Source organism: Danio rerio, chromosome 19 (assembly GCF_049306965.1).
Source record: "Danio rerio strain Tuebingen ecotype United States chromosome 19, GRCz12tu, whole genome shotgun sequence".
In the NCBI taxonomy this organism is placed as follows: domain Eukaryota; kingdom Metazoa; phylum Chordata; class Actinopteri; order Cypriniformes; family Danionidae; genus Danio; species Danio rerio.
This window is the reverse complement of record NC_133194.1, coordinates 45,706,892-45,720,901: the sequence shown is the minus strand read 5'-3', so window position 1 is coordinate 45,720,901 and position 14,010 is coordinate 45,706,892. Positions and strand designations below refer to the sequence as shown.

At 38.8% G+C, this 14,010-nt stretch overlaps 1 protein-coding gene across 5 annotated transcripts in view; it reads right to left on the bottom strand.

Annotated features, from left to right (window-relative positions):
- ubp1 (upstream binding protein 1) overlaps window positions 1–9,745 on the bottom strand; it is a 38,675-nt gene extending 28,930 nt beyond the window's left edge. For 4 of the 5 annotated variants that reach the window (XR_002456095.3, XR_012394455.1, XR_012394454.1 and 1 more), the window contains exon 1: window positions 9,075–9,745. Coding sequence is in view for 2 of the 5 variants with exons in the window: in XM_005159726.6 (XP_005159783.1) it covers window positions 9,075–9,190 (116 nt within the window). In the remaining 3 variants the exon portion in view is untranslated. 5 annotated transcript variants of the gene reach the window in all.
- Window positions 9,746–14,010: the final 4,265 nt, after the last annotated feature.

Genomic DNA, 14,010 nt, shown 5'->3' with positions numbered 1-14,010 from the left:
TTTTTGAGCTGTTGACAGTCATATATGTGTCCCACACTGCTAAAAACACTATTAGGACACCTATATTTCACTAAAAAGTGTAAATTGGTTGTTTTTGCGTTATTTCAAGCAAATTCGTACTTCTGGTTTGAAACGAATTTTTGAAGCTGCGTCACGGCTATGACATAATAGCGTGTATTCCAGCGTGCAGACTGGACGTCTGTGCCAGAGTGAGTCTTATTACGTCTTACAGTGTGATGCATTAATGCACGAGTAAGGCTTGGTTCAAACCAATCAGCGCGCTCTATTGTGCAACTTCATTAATATTCATTATTGTCACCGTGTTTACACCACAAAGACGCCACGTTGTGTTGGCAAAACAAGCGTGAAGTGTTGCTTTTATAGTTTGCTGCCGTTAAGTTTCGTTTTCATTTTCTCTCTGTGAGAACTCATCTGGATCACGTCTGGATTAACAGTGTACGTGACGATCGACAACAATAACTTGCGTGTCTAAGGAGGATTATTGTTCACCTGAGAGCTGTTCTCATCTGCAAACGCTGAAATCTGGATTCGCTTGTAGTATTCTCTTAATAAAGACGCGGCTCTAGTTGCTGGTGATTGTCCTGTCTCTACAGATTTGGTAAGTGAGCGACCAGTGCTCTTTGTTTATTCAGTTTGTTCATATCGAATTAAGTTAACTATTGCACTGAGTGCAGAAATGTTAGCACCGCATTTTGTGACCGGAATAACACACGCGGCTTTCTGATGCTACCTGCCGTATGCATCTAAGTTTTCCGGAGTTTTTTTTTCTCTCATTCGCCGTGCGGTATCAAGCATTGCATGAAAAATACACGCTTGCAGCAGTTCCTTGAATCAAATATCTCGTTTGTCGCGAGAGGCATGAATGAATTTCCTGAATGAAAGAGCCAAACTGCAGTTAAAGTCCAACATTTAATAATTTGGCAAATAATTCGACTACAGATGTCCCTGTAGGTTAAACACCATCACTTTCTCCTGTCTGTGTGGGTGTGTATTTTGACTCTGAAACTCGCGCGTGCACAAATAGACACTCCCACACCATCCCACTTTAGTTCCTCCGACACTCCCCCCTAAACAGAGCTGGACACGCCCACTTTTCTGACTTTTTCCAAAGTAGAGGTGTAAAAACACCCTGCTGAAATGAGGGGGTTTCATGGCCCTTTAAATGTAAATAACTTTTGTACAGTAGAATAAAAACCTAAGTGATGCATATGTGCATAAAATATAGATTCTACACTTTCAAACAAAACCACTTAAGGGGGTCTGGTGCAATGCTAGCCCTTTAAATCTGAAAGCGAAAGTCTATGACCGGTACCGGGTCCGCAGAGTTTAATGGGATTATTGCAATTTTGTTTTAAAGAAAGCTTCAATGTGATTAGAAATTATGTAAACACTGTTCTTTTTATATTCTCAAAGAATCCTAAAAGAAAACCTGAAATCTTTTCAACTTTCTTAAACAGAAAATCAACATTTTATAATGATTTCCAAATAATTTGATTAATTGAGATGATTCTGCAGTGGGAATGCATCACCATAAAATCTAATAATCAATCTATAAGTTTCCCGACACATTTCCGTTGTGGTCTGTGCTATTTGTAGTGCATTTCTCTATATGCATGTGTTGTACAGGTGAATTAGGTGAGCTAAAATTGACCGTAGTGTATGTGTGTGAATGAAAGTGTATGGGTTTTTCCCAGTGATGGGTTGCAGCTGGAAGGGCATCTGCTGCGTAAAACATATGCTGGATAAATTGGCGGTTCATTCCACTGTGGTGACCCCTGATTAATAAAGGGACTAAGACGAAATGAAAATGAATGAATGAATCGTTGTTAAAAATCACAAATGATACAATTTACCTGAATGATTTTAAAATCGTTGCACAATCACAGGCATCAAAAACACATGCAAATGATAAATTCTAATACTAATTGCATATAATCAACACATTGCAAATATCTTGCAATGTGTCTATTGTGAATTATCACATTGCGATATCAATGCTGAAACAATATACTGTGCAGCTCTATATCGTACAACAAAAATTCCTTATCGTGACAGGTCTACTTGCGATGCGACTACCCAATGATCACATTGCGATACTAAAGCTGAAACGATATACCGTGCAGCCCTAATAAACATCCCACAGGCCTCTGGGGCAAATAAACACTGTCATCATCATGACTTTAGCTTTCTCTCTCTCACAAACACACATACAGGCAGTATCAGAGACAGCTAAATCCGCTGAGTCAGTCGGCTGGCATACACTTGATGTGACGTGACGTTTGTAACAGTGTGGACCGCAGGATCCCTCCTGTCTGCCAATCTGCAAGTGTTTTCAGCAATATGAGCAGCTCCACTGTAACATTCCGTTCCACAGCTGCTCATTCCACATGATCGCCAGTTAGATAATCAGAATCTCACTGCCTCGCTCACCTCCAGCGCAACTCATTAGCACCCCGTCACAGCACTGACTTACACACGCAGTGGGAAAATGATAAGCATGTCTGCATGATATCTGCTCTGCCAACCCAATTTGACCCGCTTCACTTAAAACATCGCAAACAGGAGTGCAAGCCTATAATTTATCAATTAAATGGCTAATGCTAGCTCAAAAAAAAACAACAAAACAAGAATATATAGGAAGCTGGCATGAAGATAATACTGCAGTTCGGCATGCTGTAGTTGCATGTATTTAGAACTGTTGCAGATGTTTCCAATTCCTCATTAGGTCAGAAACTACACGGAAGATGTGAAACCGCATATAATGCAATGCTTTTTTTAAAGTAAAAGGGATTTTATGCATGTAAAATGAACACTACCGGACAAAAGTCTTGTCGCCTATACAAGTTTTAGGAACAACAGATTAAAATTTGACTTCTAGTTGATCATTTGATGTCAGAAGTGGCTTATATGAAAGGCAAAGGCCTCTAGATTACACTTATTTTGCCAAAATAAAATAAGATCATGCCTTGATTTTGATTATTTAATTAGGACAGTAAGGTCTGACTTTGCTAAATATTGTCCAGTATAGAATATAAAGTCCTGCTGCAGTGGAAACAGAATGAATATTGTGTCTGACTCCATCATGAGCTTGGAGGACTGCATCCATACATCTCTGCAATGACTCCAATCACTGATTAATAAAGTCATCTGGAATGGCAAAGAAAGTGTTCCTGCAGGACTCCCAGTTCATCAAGACTCTTTGTATTCATCTTCAATGCCTCCTCCTTCATCTTACCCCAGACATGCTCAATAATGTTCATGTCTGATGACCGGGCTGGCCAATCCTGGATCACCTTGACCTTGTTTGCTTTCAGGAGCTTTGATGTGGAGGCTGAAGTATGAGAAGGAGCGCTATCCTGCTGGAGAATTTGCTCTCTCCTGTGGTTTGTAATGTAATGGGCAGCACAAATGTCTTGTTATCTCAGGCTGTTGATGTTGCCATCCACTCTGCAGATCTCTCGCACGCCCCCATACTGAATGTAATACCGAATAATTTAATTTTTGTGAAAAGATGTCAATGTTGGAAAATAATATAATATTGAATTTTACAATATTGGTATACTGTTAATAGCTATATTTGTAAAGTATAAAGATTTTAAATGACAAGTAATTAGTGTGACTGTTTTAATATGATAATCATGAAATTTGACAGACAAGTTATTATTATTTGTTGTGTATAAAACTGCTATTAGATCAATACCAGACTACAATTTAGCTAACGTCTTCTCTAAATCATGGTGTAAATTTCTCATTTCTACTAAACGTTATTTAAATATCTAAACAATAAAATCCAGTTTTAAAATTCAATGCGTTAAAGTCAGGTATAAACTAACAATGTGTCATTTAAAATGCTACTTTAGACGTCTATTTACTATGAAAGTCATTTTAGGCATCTAAGAAAATAGAGATCAAGTTTAAACTGGCCGAAGATTAATTTTAACAGACGCAAACAATTAAAATCAGTGACAAGCATAACATAACATAAACAGGATATTTCAACTTCATGTTTTTTTCCTTGGTTTGAAGCTTCCATGATGAAACACATCAGATTAAAACAAGTGTAAAGTGATATTTTGCCGACGTGCACTGCTCTCTGCCAGCTCAGACGAGTGCATGACAGTGTGTGTCTGTGTGTGTTGTCACGTGTTTTCAGCGGACGGAGAGCTGTTCAGAAATGCTAGGTAAAACACGATGTGGATCATTTTCGTTCATAAATGGCATTTTAATACCAAGACGTATTAGTGTAAACGGGGCCTAAGTGTGTATTTTTTGCGAGCAGGTTCGCAATGGGGGCGGAGAATCGGCGATGATGGCTCAGCATCAAGTTGTCTATTGGCCATCGGCGATGGACAATGACATCGTCTATCTGCCCAACCCTAATGTGCAATATCCATGTGTGATAATAGATATTTATTTTATGTACTAGTTGTTTATCTAAATTTGACCAATCAGATGAGGCCTTCCTATCTGCGTGCCCAGTAGTTGCTGTTCTGCTATTGGTTGGTGTAGGTGTGAAACTCTTTGAAACTGACCCTTCAAGGCTTCGATCTAAATTGTGCCATTTTGGTGATTGTAGCTTTAAATTCAAATGAGAATCTTTTTAAATGACTCAATTGGCGGACGACTGCTTCTCAATCAGGGCTGTTTATGCTAATGAGGGAGAGACGGTAACTAATGGGCGGGGTTTTCCCCCTCTGATGACACATACAAAGGGAGAATGTCAATCAAAGTGTTTCTGCAGACTGTTTTTGTCAAGTGTGATTATAAAAAATAAATTTAATTCATTTTTATCATTAGAGGCTGCTTATATTCATACGCTGTTGCTAAAAAACTGAGTTTAAACCCAATATAAACGTGACTTTTGCATAATAGGACCCCTTTATGACAAAATAAAAAGCAGCCACGTGTATATTTTAACCCAAGCCTCTGAGGACAAATTATGGCTCATTTTCCCATAAACACTGTCTAGTCCTGTAAGGCCAATAGAGGACCGTGTCAATCTGCAGGGTGTTGAGAAGTAGTGAGAAACTTGATATCGCAGGGGGAGAGCATGTGAACACTACAGCGCTCCAAAAAACTCTTCAGGCACTCGCACACTTGCAGAATAACAGAGCGCTCTGGGAAAACGCTGATGCTGCACTTTCCACCGCACGCTCCAGGAGCCGCCACATCCCGGAGAAACTGCTGCATGGAAGCAGACCTCAGGCACATATTAATGTGCGTTTCTATCACACAGACTGTATTTCAAACTCCTTTTGGACAAGTGGGAATAGTCAGAGCCGTGGGCAATTTGAAGAATCTACATATACAGTTGAAGACTCAATTATTAACCCTCCTGTGATATTGTAATTGATATTGTAAGTGCTGTTTAACAGAGTACGGACATTTTTATCAGCATTTCCTTTGATATTTTTCTCCTGAAGAAAGTTTCATTCATTTTAGTTTGTCTGGAATAATAATAATAATAAAATAGTAATAACAAAATTAATATTATGTCAAAAATTAGGGGTGTAACGTTTGATCCGTGATTCGTACGGATCACAACCCACGGTTAGCACACGTTAGCACACGCATTAAACTATGAATAACTGATCTGTAAAATGAGAGTTATTATATTAGTTTAGTGTGAGTTATTAGCTTATGTATGTTATTGGGATGGTATTCTAAAGTTACAACTATTCCTCATTTACTAAGAGTTAATAAATGAAGAATAGCTGCAACTAAAATAACATCGCAATAACATATATAAACTATTGACTGATACTTAACAAGTCTTTAGTAAGAAATTTACAAACATCTTCACGATCTATTACTCATGTATTAGGTATAGTTATAAATCATTAAAATACAGTTAACAAGTCATTTATAACTCGTTAACTAAAAACTTGTAAGTTATCTTTTGGCTATCTATAAGGTACATTTATAAATAATTAACAAATTATCAAACAAGCCATTTATAACCTATTAACTAACAGTTTATTAGTGATTTATTAATTTGTTATAATGGATAGTTATTCTAAAGTGTTACCCAATAACTTGACTAATTAATCTAACTTGCCATGTCAATAACTAATCTAGCTGAGCCATTATATTACATGTGAACCTGAATATTAGTATCTCGCAAAATAATTCATTATATTGTCATAATGGATAAAACTAATTAGTTATTTAAAATTAGTGATTAAAATAGTTTTCTTTTTTAAGTATAAGGGAAAAAACTCTTCATTAAACATTAGTTGAGAAATATTTGAAAAATATTTGAAATTTCACATTAGGACTGTTAATTTCCCTTAACTAACTTCTTTTAACTGGTTCAAATGCTTCAAGGTGATCAATAAAATGTTAAAAGCATTATGTAAATGATATTTGTTCATTCAATATTACCTAAATAAAACTAATTGTGGTATTCAAATGCTGTGAAAACTGAAAAACTTGGCATGAGGTTTTAATTAACTGGAAAACCAATACAGATCTATGAATAAAAAGTTCACGATAAGCTTCTGAAAGCACAGCGTTGTTTGTTAGTAACACTTAGAAATCAGAAATTATTTCATAATTGATATTTTCCACACTATATTTCTAATGACAGATAGTCTGACAGTGCCAACAGAATCCTGTAATCCTCTAAGTAAGTAAAACCTCACCCTAAAGTTGTTCCAAACCTAAAAAAAAAAAAAACATACTACTGTATGTGTACGTCAATAGCTATGAATGTCTTCAAGATATCATCTTTTGTGTTCAGCAAAAGATAAAAAAACTCAAACAGGTTTAGAACAAGTAGAGTATGAGTAAATGATATCAGATTTTTAAAAAAGGGTTTAAACGGAGGTCAGAGCCAGCTCCAAACAGGCTGGTCAGCTTCAAGTGTTTGCTCTTCAGTGTTTGGACGCTCAGTAATGACTTTAAATCACACTGAACTGAGCTAAACTGAACTGAACTTAAACACTAAAACCTGAACTACCCTTATCCAGTTACTATCATCTATGTGAAGCTGCTTTGACACAATCTACATTGTAAAAGCGCTATACAAATAAAGCTGAATTGAATTGAAGTGTGCTTTATAAAATTCATGGAGTTTTGTTCATTTACTTCAATTGACTCCAAACTATTGTGTTTTATTAACGTCTACACCACCCTAAACCCAACCACATAGTAACCAGCTGCTTTGTGTAAATGTCTACACTAGGGCTGAACAATATATTGTTTGTGCATCGATACTGCAATGTGTGTATCCACAATAGTCACATCGAAGGATTAGATCAGGGGTGTCCAAACTCGGTCCTGGAGGGCCGGTGTCCTGCAAAGTTTAGTTCCAACCCCAATCAATATTATTTACAATAATAAACAATTATTTATACAACAGCAAATAATGCTTCAGTTCGAACGCACATCTGAATCAGTTAATTTCTGTTTATGACTAAGTAGCTACAACTGCGACAATCTCTTTAAAAGAACCACTCACAAAGTGAAATTTTGAATTACTCTGATTTATGAAATTTTTGACAACTTCATAAAGCCCAATTTTGTTGAAAAAAATGTTTTTTGGTACCAAATTTCATTTGGTATAATTTGTATCTTTATTTTAATGCCAACTACAAAATAAACAAAAAATGAAGTCAGGGTATCTGTAGATAACAAGATGTCAAATGTAAGACTTTTTAAGACCTTTTAAAGACCATTAAGTATTAAATTTAAGACCTATATCGCAATTTGAAAAACTCGCGAGAGAAAATGTAAAATCACAAAATTAGTAGTAAAATAAAGTTATTTAAATTGAACAGTACTAAAGAAAGGTTAATGCACCATTAAACTACAGAAAAAACAAACAAACATCTTAATGCTAATTTATACTTTCGCCTGGCGCCACATCGCACAACTTACGAAACGGATGAGGCTTTTATACTTGACGCGGTCACCATTAAGATATTCTTTTAAATGACAGGGGTGGTCAAAAAAAAAAACACACAGTAAAATCAGACGAATAAAAATAAAAATAAGACCTGTGCAAAAATATTTAAGACATAGAACAACGAATTTAAGACCTTTAAAGACTTCAAATTTTGATTTTTAAATTTTCAGACTTTTTAAGACCCCGCGGGAAGTTTTAGGTGAAGTGGGATAATACTTGCAAATAATACTTTTAGGTCTTAAGGGAATTATGAATTCAAGTAGGCCTATTATAACATAAAATATAGTATGTCTGACAATATCTTTATAATTTGAGTTATAGTATCGCAATAATACTTGGTATCGTGATACTTGAACTGGTATAGTACCGTAAGATTAATTGTGTCGCGACATCCCTACTGTAAAGACATGCCAAGTATTACGATAATATCACAACAGCCGTCATAGATGACTTCAGAATACATATCAAATATCCGAATGACGTAATGACAGACGGTTTGTTTCGGTGCGCAGTCTCATGTGACGTAACTGAGTTCAACGTTCGCCTTGTCCTATTAATCTAATAATCATGTTATTCGCAAATAGTTTAAAAGCCTTTGAAACAACACACACGGTACTGATACACGTAAACAAATCCCGCGCTCGTGCAGTAATTTCCGATCTCATAATCGAGGAGCATTAAAAGAACAGCCTGTTCCAGGAAGTAACATCACTTCCAACACGCTTGTTTCTCTCTTCACTACAAACACACTATGACTATCAGATACAAACGTGTGGATGCTTATTAATAATATACCAGCAGCCTCAAACAAATGTTAGTACTCATTAGCTGTGCTCAAGATGGACAGACAAGGATGCAACTCGTTGTCTATTGTTTTGAGCTAGCCATAGCCACTCTCTCACTTAGCTCAGCTTCATCCTGCACACAACAAAAGCATCTCCCCGAGGGGCTACATGATAAATAACGCTCTTAAATCATGAATCCATCCAACATATGTTATTCAAAACAAATCCAGAGGTTTGCAACATAAACACTGAGGGCAAGACAGCTAGCCAACTGCGTTAGCTCGCCGTCAGGGCTGCATCGCCCCAGGTTTATTGTGGACTCTTGGAAAGCTGTTGATTGCAGTGCATGCTGCTCTAACCTCATGCTGTACGCGCCCGCCCCGAGCTCCTGCCCGATGCCCGACAAACTGGCATCGAAGTCGTGCACGAGCCCAGACTCGATGGTAGCATCGTCCATCTTCAGCACCCACGCCATGGCGCCCAGATCCTTCTCCTCCGACTCTAACCGGAGCGCCGCCAGCTTCACTGTGTAGCCGACAGCACCTGCGCGGAGCTCGCCTTGCCGCAGCTAGTCCCACCACAGCTGGTTAGTTACCCAAACACGGAAGGCTAGCTGTTAAAAGCAGGGCAAACGGCTCTAACGTTAGCCCCGAGTGCCGTGTGCCTCGCCATTGCTTCAGTTTCACAGTAACACAGGCGAGAAATAACAAAAGTCAGATTCTCCAGAACAGACGCGTTTCCAGCTCACTGTGGTACCGCATATGCACTAGCACGCATCATTTTCCCACTGTATGCGATCTTCCATTATATAAACGCAGGGTGGGAGGACGCTGTCACCGCTTTCACACGCAATGTCCGCTCGAGTAAACACGAGAGAGCGTCTTCTTCTAATCCTGACCGCAGCAGGGTTGTGTTTGTACAAAAGCTGTCCTCCGAAAGCGCTCGCCCAGTTCCATCGTGCTAATGAGTCGTTCCGGAGGATCACATTAACAGCAGCTCGACGCGGCCCTCCGTCTGTCCGTCTGCCACCATTCAAACCGCAAACTCGAGCTGCAGCCGCTGCGGGATCCGCTCGGGATTCAGACAGCCAATCACGGAGCTCTGCGAGCTGCGCTCAGCCAATCCGATTCCGAGGATCTGCCGTCACCGTCTGCCCGACTAGCGCTCCCATTCACGTTGCAATATGGTAGATAAATGTAAAAACAAACGCTCACAGGACTACTCATATTATTCGCAAACAGTATCGTCATGGCTTTTTTGCTAATTTTAATTCCTCTGGCTATTACTTTTCTGTTCTACCTGTAATAATATGTAACATTACTGGTTGAAATTCTGTGCAAATTGTAGTTCTCTTGTTGTTAAATGTGTTCATTTGCAAATAATAATAATAATCACCAGTGTGCGAATTATACACTGACGGCTGGGGGATCTCGGATACAAGCGGCCGAAATGACTTTCCGAAGGGTGGCAAGGCGCACTCTTATGGATAGGGTGAGGAGCTCTGACTCCCGGAAGGAGCTTAGAGTATAGCCGCTGCACCACCACATCGAGAGAAGTCAGCTGAGGTGGCTCGGGCATCTGTTTCATATGCCTCCTGGATACCTTAGAACAGGGGTGGCCAATCCTGTTCCTGGAGAGCCACCTTCCTGCAGATTTCAGTTGCTACCCATATCAAACACACCTGAACCAATTAATTAGGACCGGAACACCACGTGATAATTACAGGCAGGTGTGTTTGATATGGGTTGCACTTGCAACTGAAATCTGCAGGAAGGTGGCTCTCCAGGAAAAGGATTGGCCACCCCTGCCTTAGAAGGTGTTCCAGGCATGTCCCACCGGGAGGAGGCCTCGGGGAAGACCCAGGACATGATGGAGGGACTCGGGATCCCCCCGGAGCTGGAGGAAGAGTCTGGAGGGAGGGAAGTCTGGTGTTCTCTCCTAAAACTGCTGCCCCCACAACCCGGCTCTGGTAAAGTGGCATGAATGAATGAATGAACTGAGGAAATATAACTACTATTTAAAGTAAACAGAATTTAAATAAATTGTGTGAAATCTGTCTTTTTGAGCACGTGTTTTAAATAACTCTGTCTATTACAACATGCCCCGCAGGTGGGGTAAACAGTTACATTTTTACTCCTGGCACTTGTGGCAATACTGCACAGAAACCATAAGTCCGGCGATCACAACACCAGTGCTCATTTGTAGGAGAGACTTGTGTGTTGTTGGTAAAACAATCTGGTTTGTCTAACCCTGTTACTTTGTTCAATATTTGGCCAAAACTAAAAAGTGTCACTTTGTGCCCCGCTCTCCCCAATAAGTACATTTATGTTTATATTTTATTTATAATACAATTTTATCCTCTAATACAAGTAGTCGTATTAATGTACCATACCTTTCATTTGACCTGCTCAAAGAAAACACTTCTGTACATATCAAACAAAACTCCAGGACATGCACAGAACAACATCAGCATTTTCAGCAAATAAATGTATTATCCCGCTTTGCTGTTTGAGCGCTGCTGTTCAGTGAGTTCTTCAACACCTGTGTTTGGTCAATGTATTCCCACACTCGACAGAAAGGGCTGTGACTGGTGGTCAGCGCGGCTCTATTTTTAAAAACTTACAGCATAATTTATTAAAATGGACGCGAGTCTCGTCAGCTCTCCTCTTTGGTGATGCAGCTGTAGGTTGGAGGGAAGGTTAGTAGAGCAGTAATCAGCCCGATTTAAAATCATTGGGTTAATTTGTTGTGTTCACTTTAATGAAATAAAGAGACGTGTAAAAATTATAGGTGGGCATAGATACCGTTTTTAAATCTAGATTAATCTCACTGTTATCTTGGAATTAATCTAGATTAAGAACAGGTCTCAAGCCAGGTGGCGCATTAGACCAGGGGCTCATCTCCTGTTTCCAAAATGCATCACAAACTGCTTGAGAAACTGTTCTACTATGATAATTGGTGATGGAAATGAATGATGTTCAATAAGATGTGCTTGTGTTTACTCACTGTTTACTCAGTTAAAGATGAATTTTGCCCTGTAGGCCTACTTAAGCCCCAAACAGCGATTTTTGATTATCTTAATCCGACTAAAGTCATCACTGAACTAAACAGAAATGGAATTAAGTGGAGAACGCAGATATTAGTGGCATTATTGAAGTAAACAATCAAACTATTACCTTCATATTTACCGACAAGATCCACACACACAGCTGTCAGTAAAGGACCGTGCACGCACACGCACGCGCACGCACACACACCCACAGTGAAATGCGGAAGTTTTTTCTTTCCATTTGGCGTGCGTTATTAAATTCCATAACACTCTCACCAGTCCTTAGTCCTTATTTGCGTCTAATATCCCAGTTTGTCACAGGGGCATGAAGGAAATGTTCATGAGTGAATGTGAAACTGCTGAACTGCAGTTAAAGTCAGCCAAAATTACATGAAACTCTTACATGAAAGCACTTCACGTAAACACCTTAATTATATTGTCTATTAACTAGATTACTGACGTCCATGTAAGCGTAGTCAGTAGTGTCTTCGAAGTAAGTGAAAGATCCGGAAGGGCATCCTGCTGATTTGATTTAGAAGGGTATTTTTTTTATCAGACGCTCACCGGTTTGACTTTCATTCACCATCATTCATTTTAAAAAGCACCAACTCCATTTTATTTCTATATGTTTTAGTCGAACACATAAACTCGACAGGAGCCTGATAGTCAGATGTGGAGCTAACATCAATCAGATTCACTCTAGTGAACTACATCCATGTTAGCACGTCACGTTTGATGTGGTACTTTCACAGTAGGAATACACACAGGTTCACAGACTCGTTCTCGCCACCTACAGGGCACTATCATACATCCGGCGCAATGTGCCGCAAGGCGCGGCGCAATAGTCTTTTGCTAGTTTCAGCTTTGCGTCTTTCCTTGACGCAAGAGTCGTTTTGAGGCGTTGCGCTACAGTGTTTAAATAGCAAATGCATTAGCGCTCATATGTGCGCCCATAGGCGTTCTCGTCTAAAAAGGAAGGTGTTCTGAGGCGCATTGCTGGCGCGTTGCTATTTTGAGAAACTAAAATAGATTTTTCATTAGACCAAAACAAACCCGGTCTAAACTCCAGCGCAGAGCAGCGCCTCGCTTACGCACTGCTTAATACACACAAGAGAGCAATAGACAAATATCTTTACATATGAAAAAATTTAAATATTAAGCATATATATAGGATATAATTAGAATAGATATAGGATATAAATATAAAGGATTAAAATATTACAAAACATTAATTTCTAGCCTACATAAATATGAAAAACCACTGCTTTTATGTCTTCTTCATCTCGGGAGGCTTTTTCAGTTCATTCATAACAATTTGCTTTTGTATAATGTTATTATTATTAGCAGTATTATTTAATATATCCATATTTATATTTGTTTTATTAAAAACAAGCTTAGATTAGTCCAACTGCAGGTTTTAGACCATATGGGGCACAGCATGTGTTTTAGGATATAACTCAGGTTTTTGAGCACACTTCGTTATTATTGTTTATTTATTCGTTTGCTGGAAATTAGAACTGAATTTAGAAATAGTTTTGAAACGAATATTTGAGCTTAATAAACGCAATTAATTAATTATAGACTAATTGATGTCTGTGCGTAAAGGTTTCCCTATTCTAGAGCGAAAGTGAAAGTAGATCCATTATCTCTCATTCTCGCGCAGTAAATGCTCTGTTTAACAGTTTTCTGTTAAAAAAACTGTCAACTCTTTGCTAGTGAAATGCTCATTTTTTCCACTTAGACTTATTTGCGTCCTGTAAATAGCGAATGCGCTTATGGTGCGACACAGCTGGCTCTTAAAGATAATGGGAGATGAGACTCTGATTGGTTTATTCTAAAAACACACCTATAACTCATTAAGAAAATAAACTCAACACTTTTAGACCATGCGCCATGGCGCAAAGCGGATTTTCCCGTCCTTAAATTAGCAAAAATGCGTTCTGACATGCCCTGAAATCGTTTGCGCCCTGCGTTTTGCGCTCTGTACATGGACCGTCAAAATAGAGCCCACAGTGTAATTCGGCCAGATATACATCCGTGCTAAAATATCAAGGTGAAAGTCATCAGAGCTTGCATAGAACAGACCCAGCTCACACCCAAACTTTGAGAATAGATGGATATTTTGTTTTAATCACCCGATAAGAGCCTCGCGTTAACACAGCACGTTAACGCCGATTATGGCCCCCCACCACTAGTAAAAACACAAAATAATGAAATAAATCACGTCAGAAATCGTGAAGAGACAG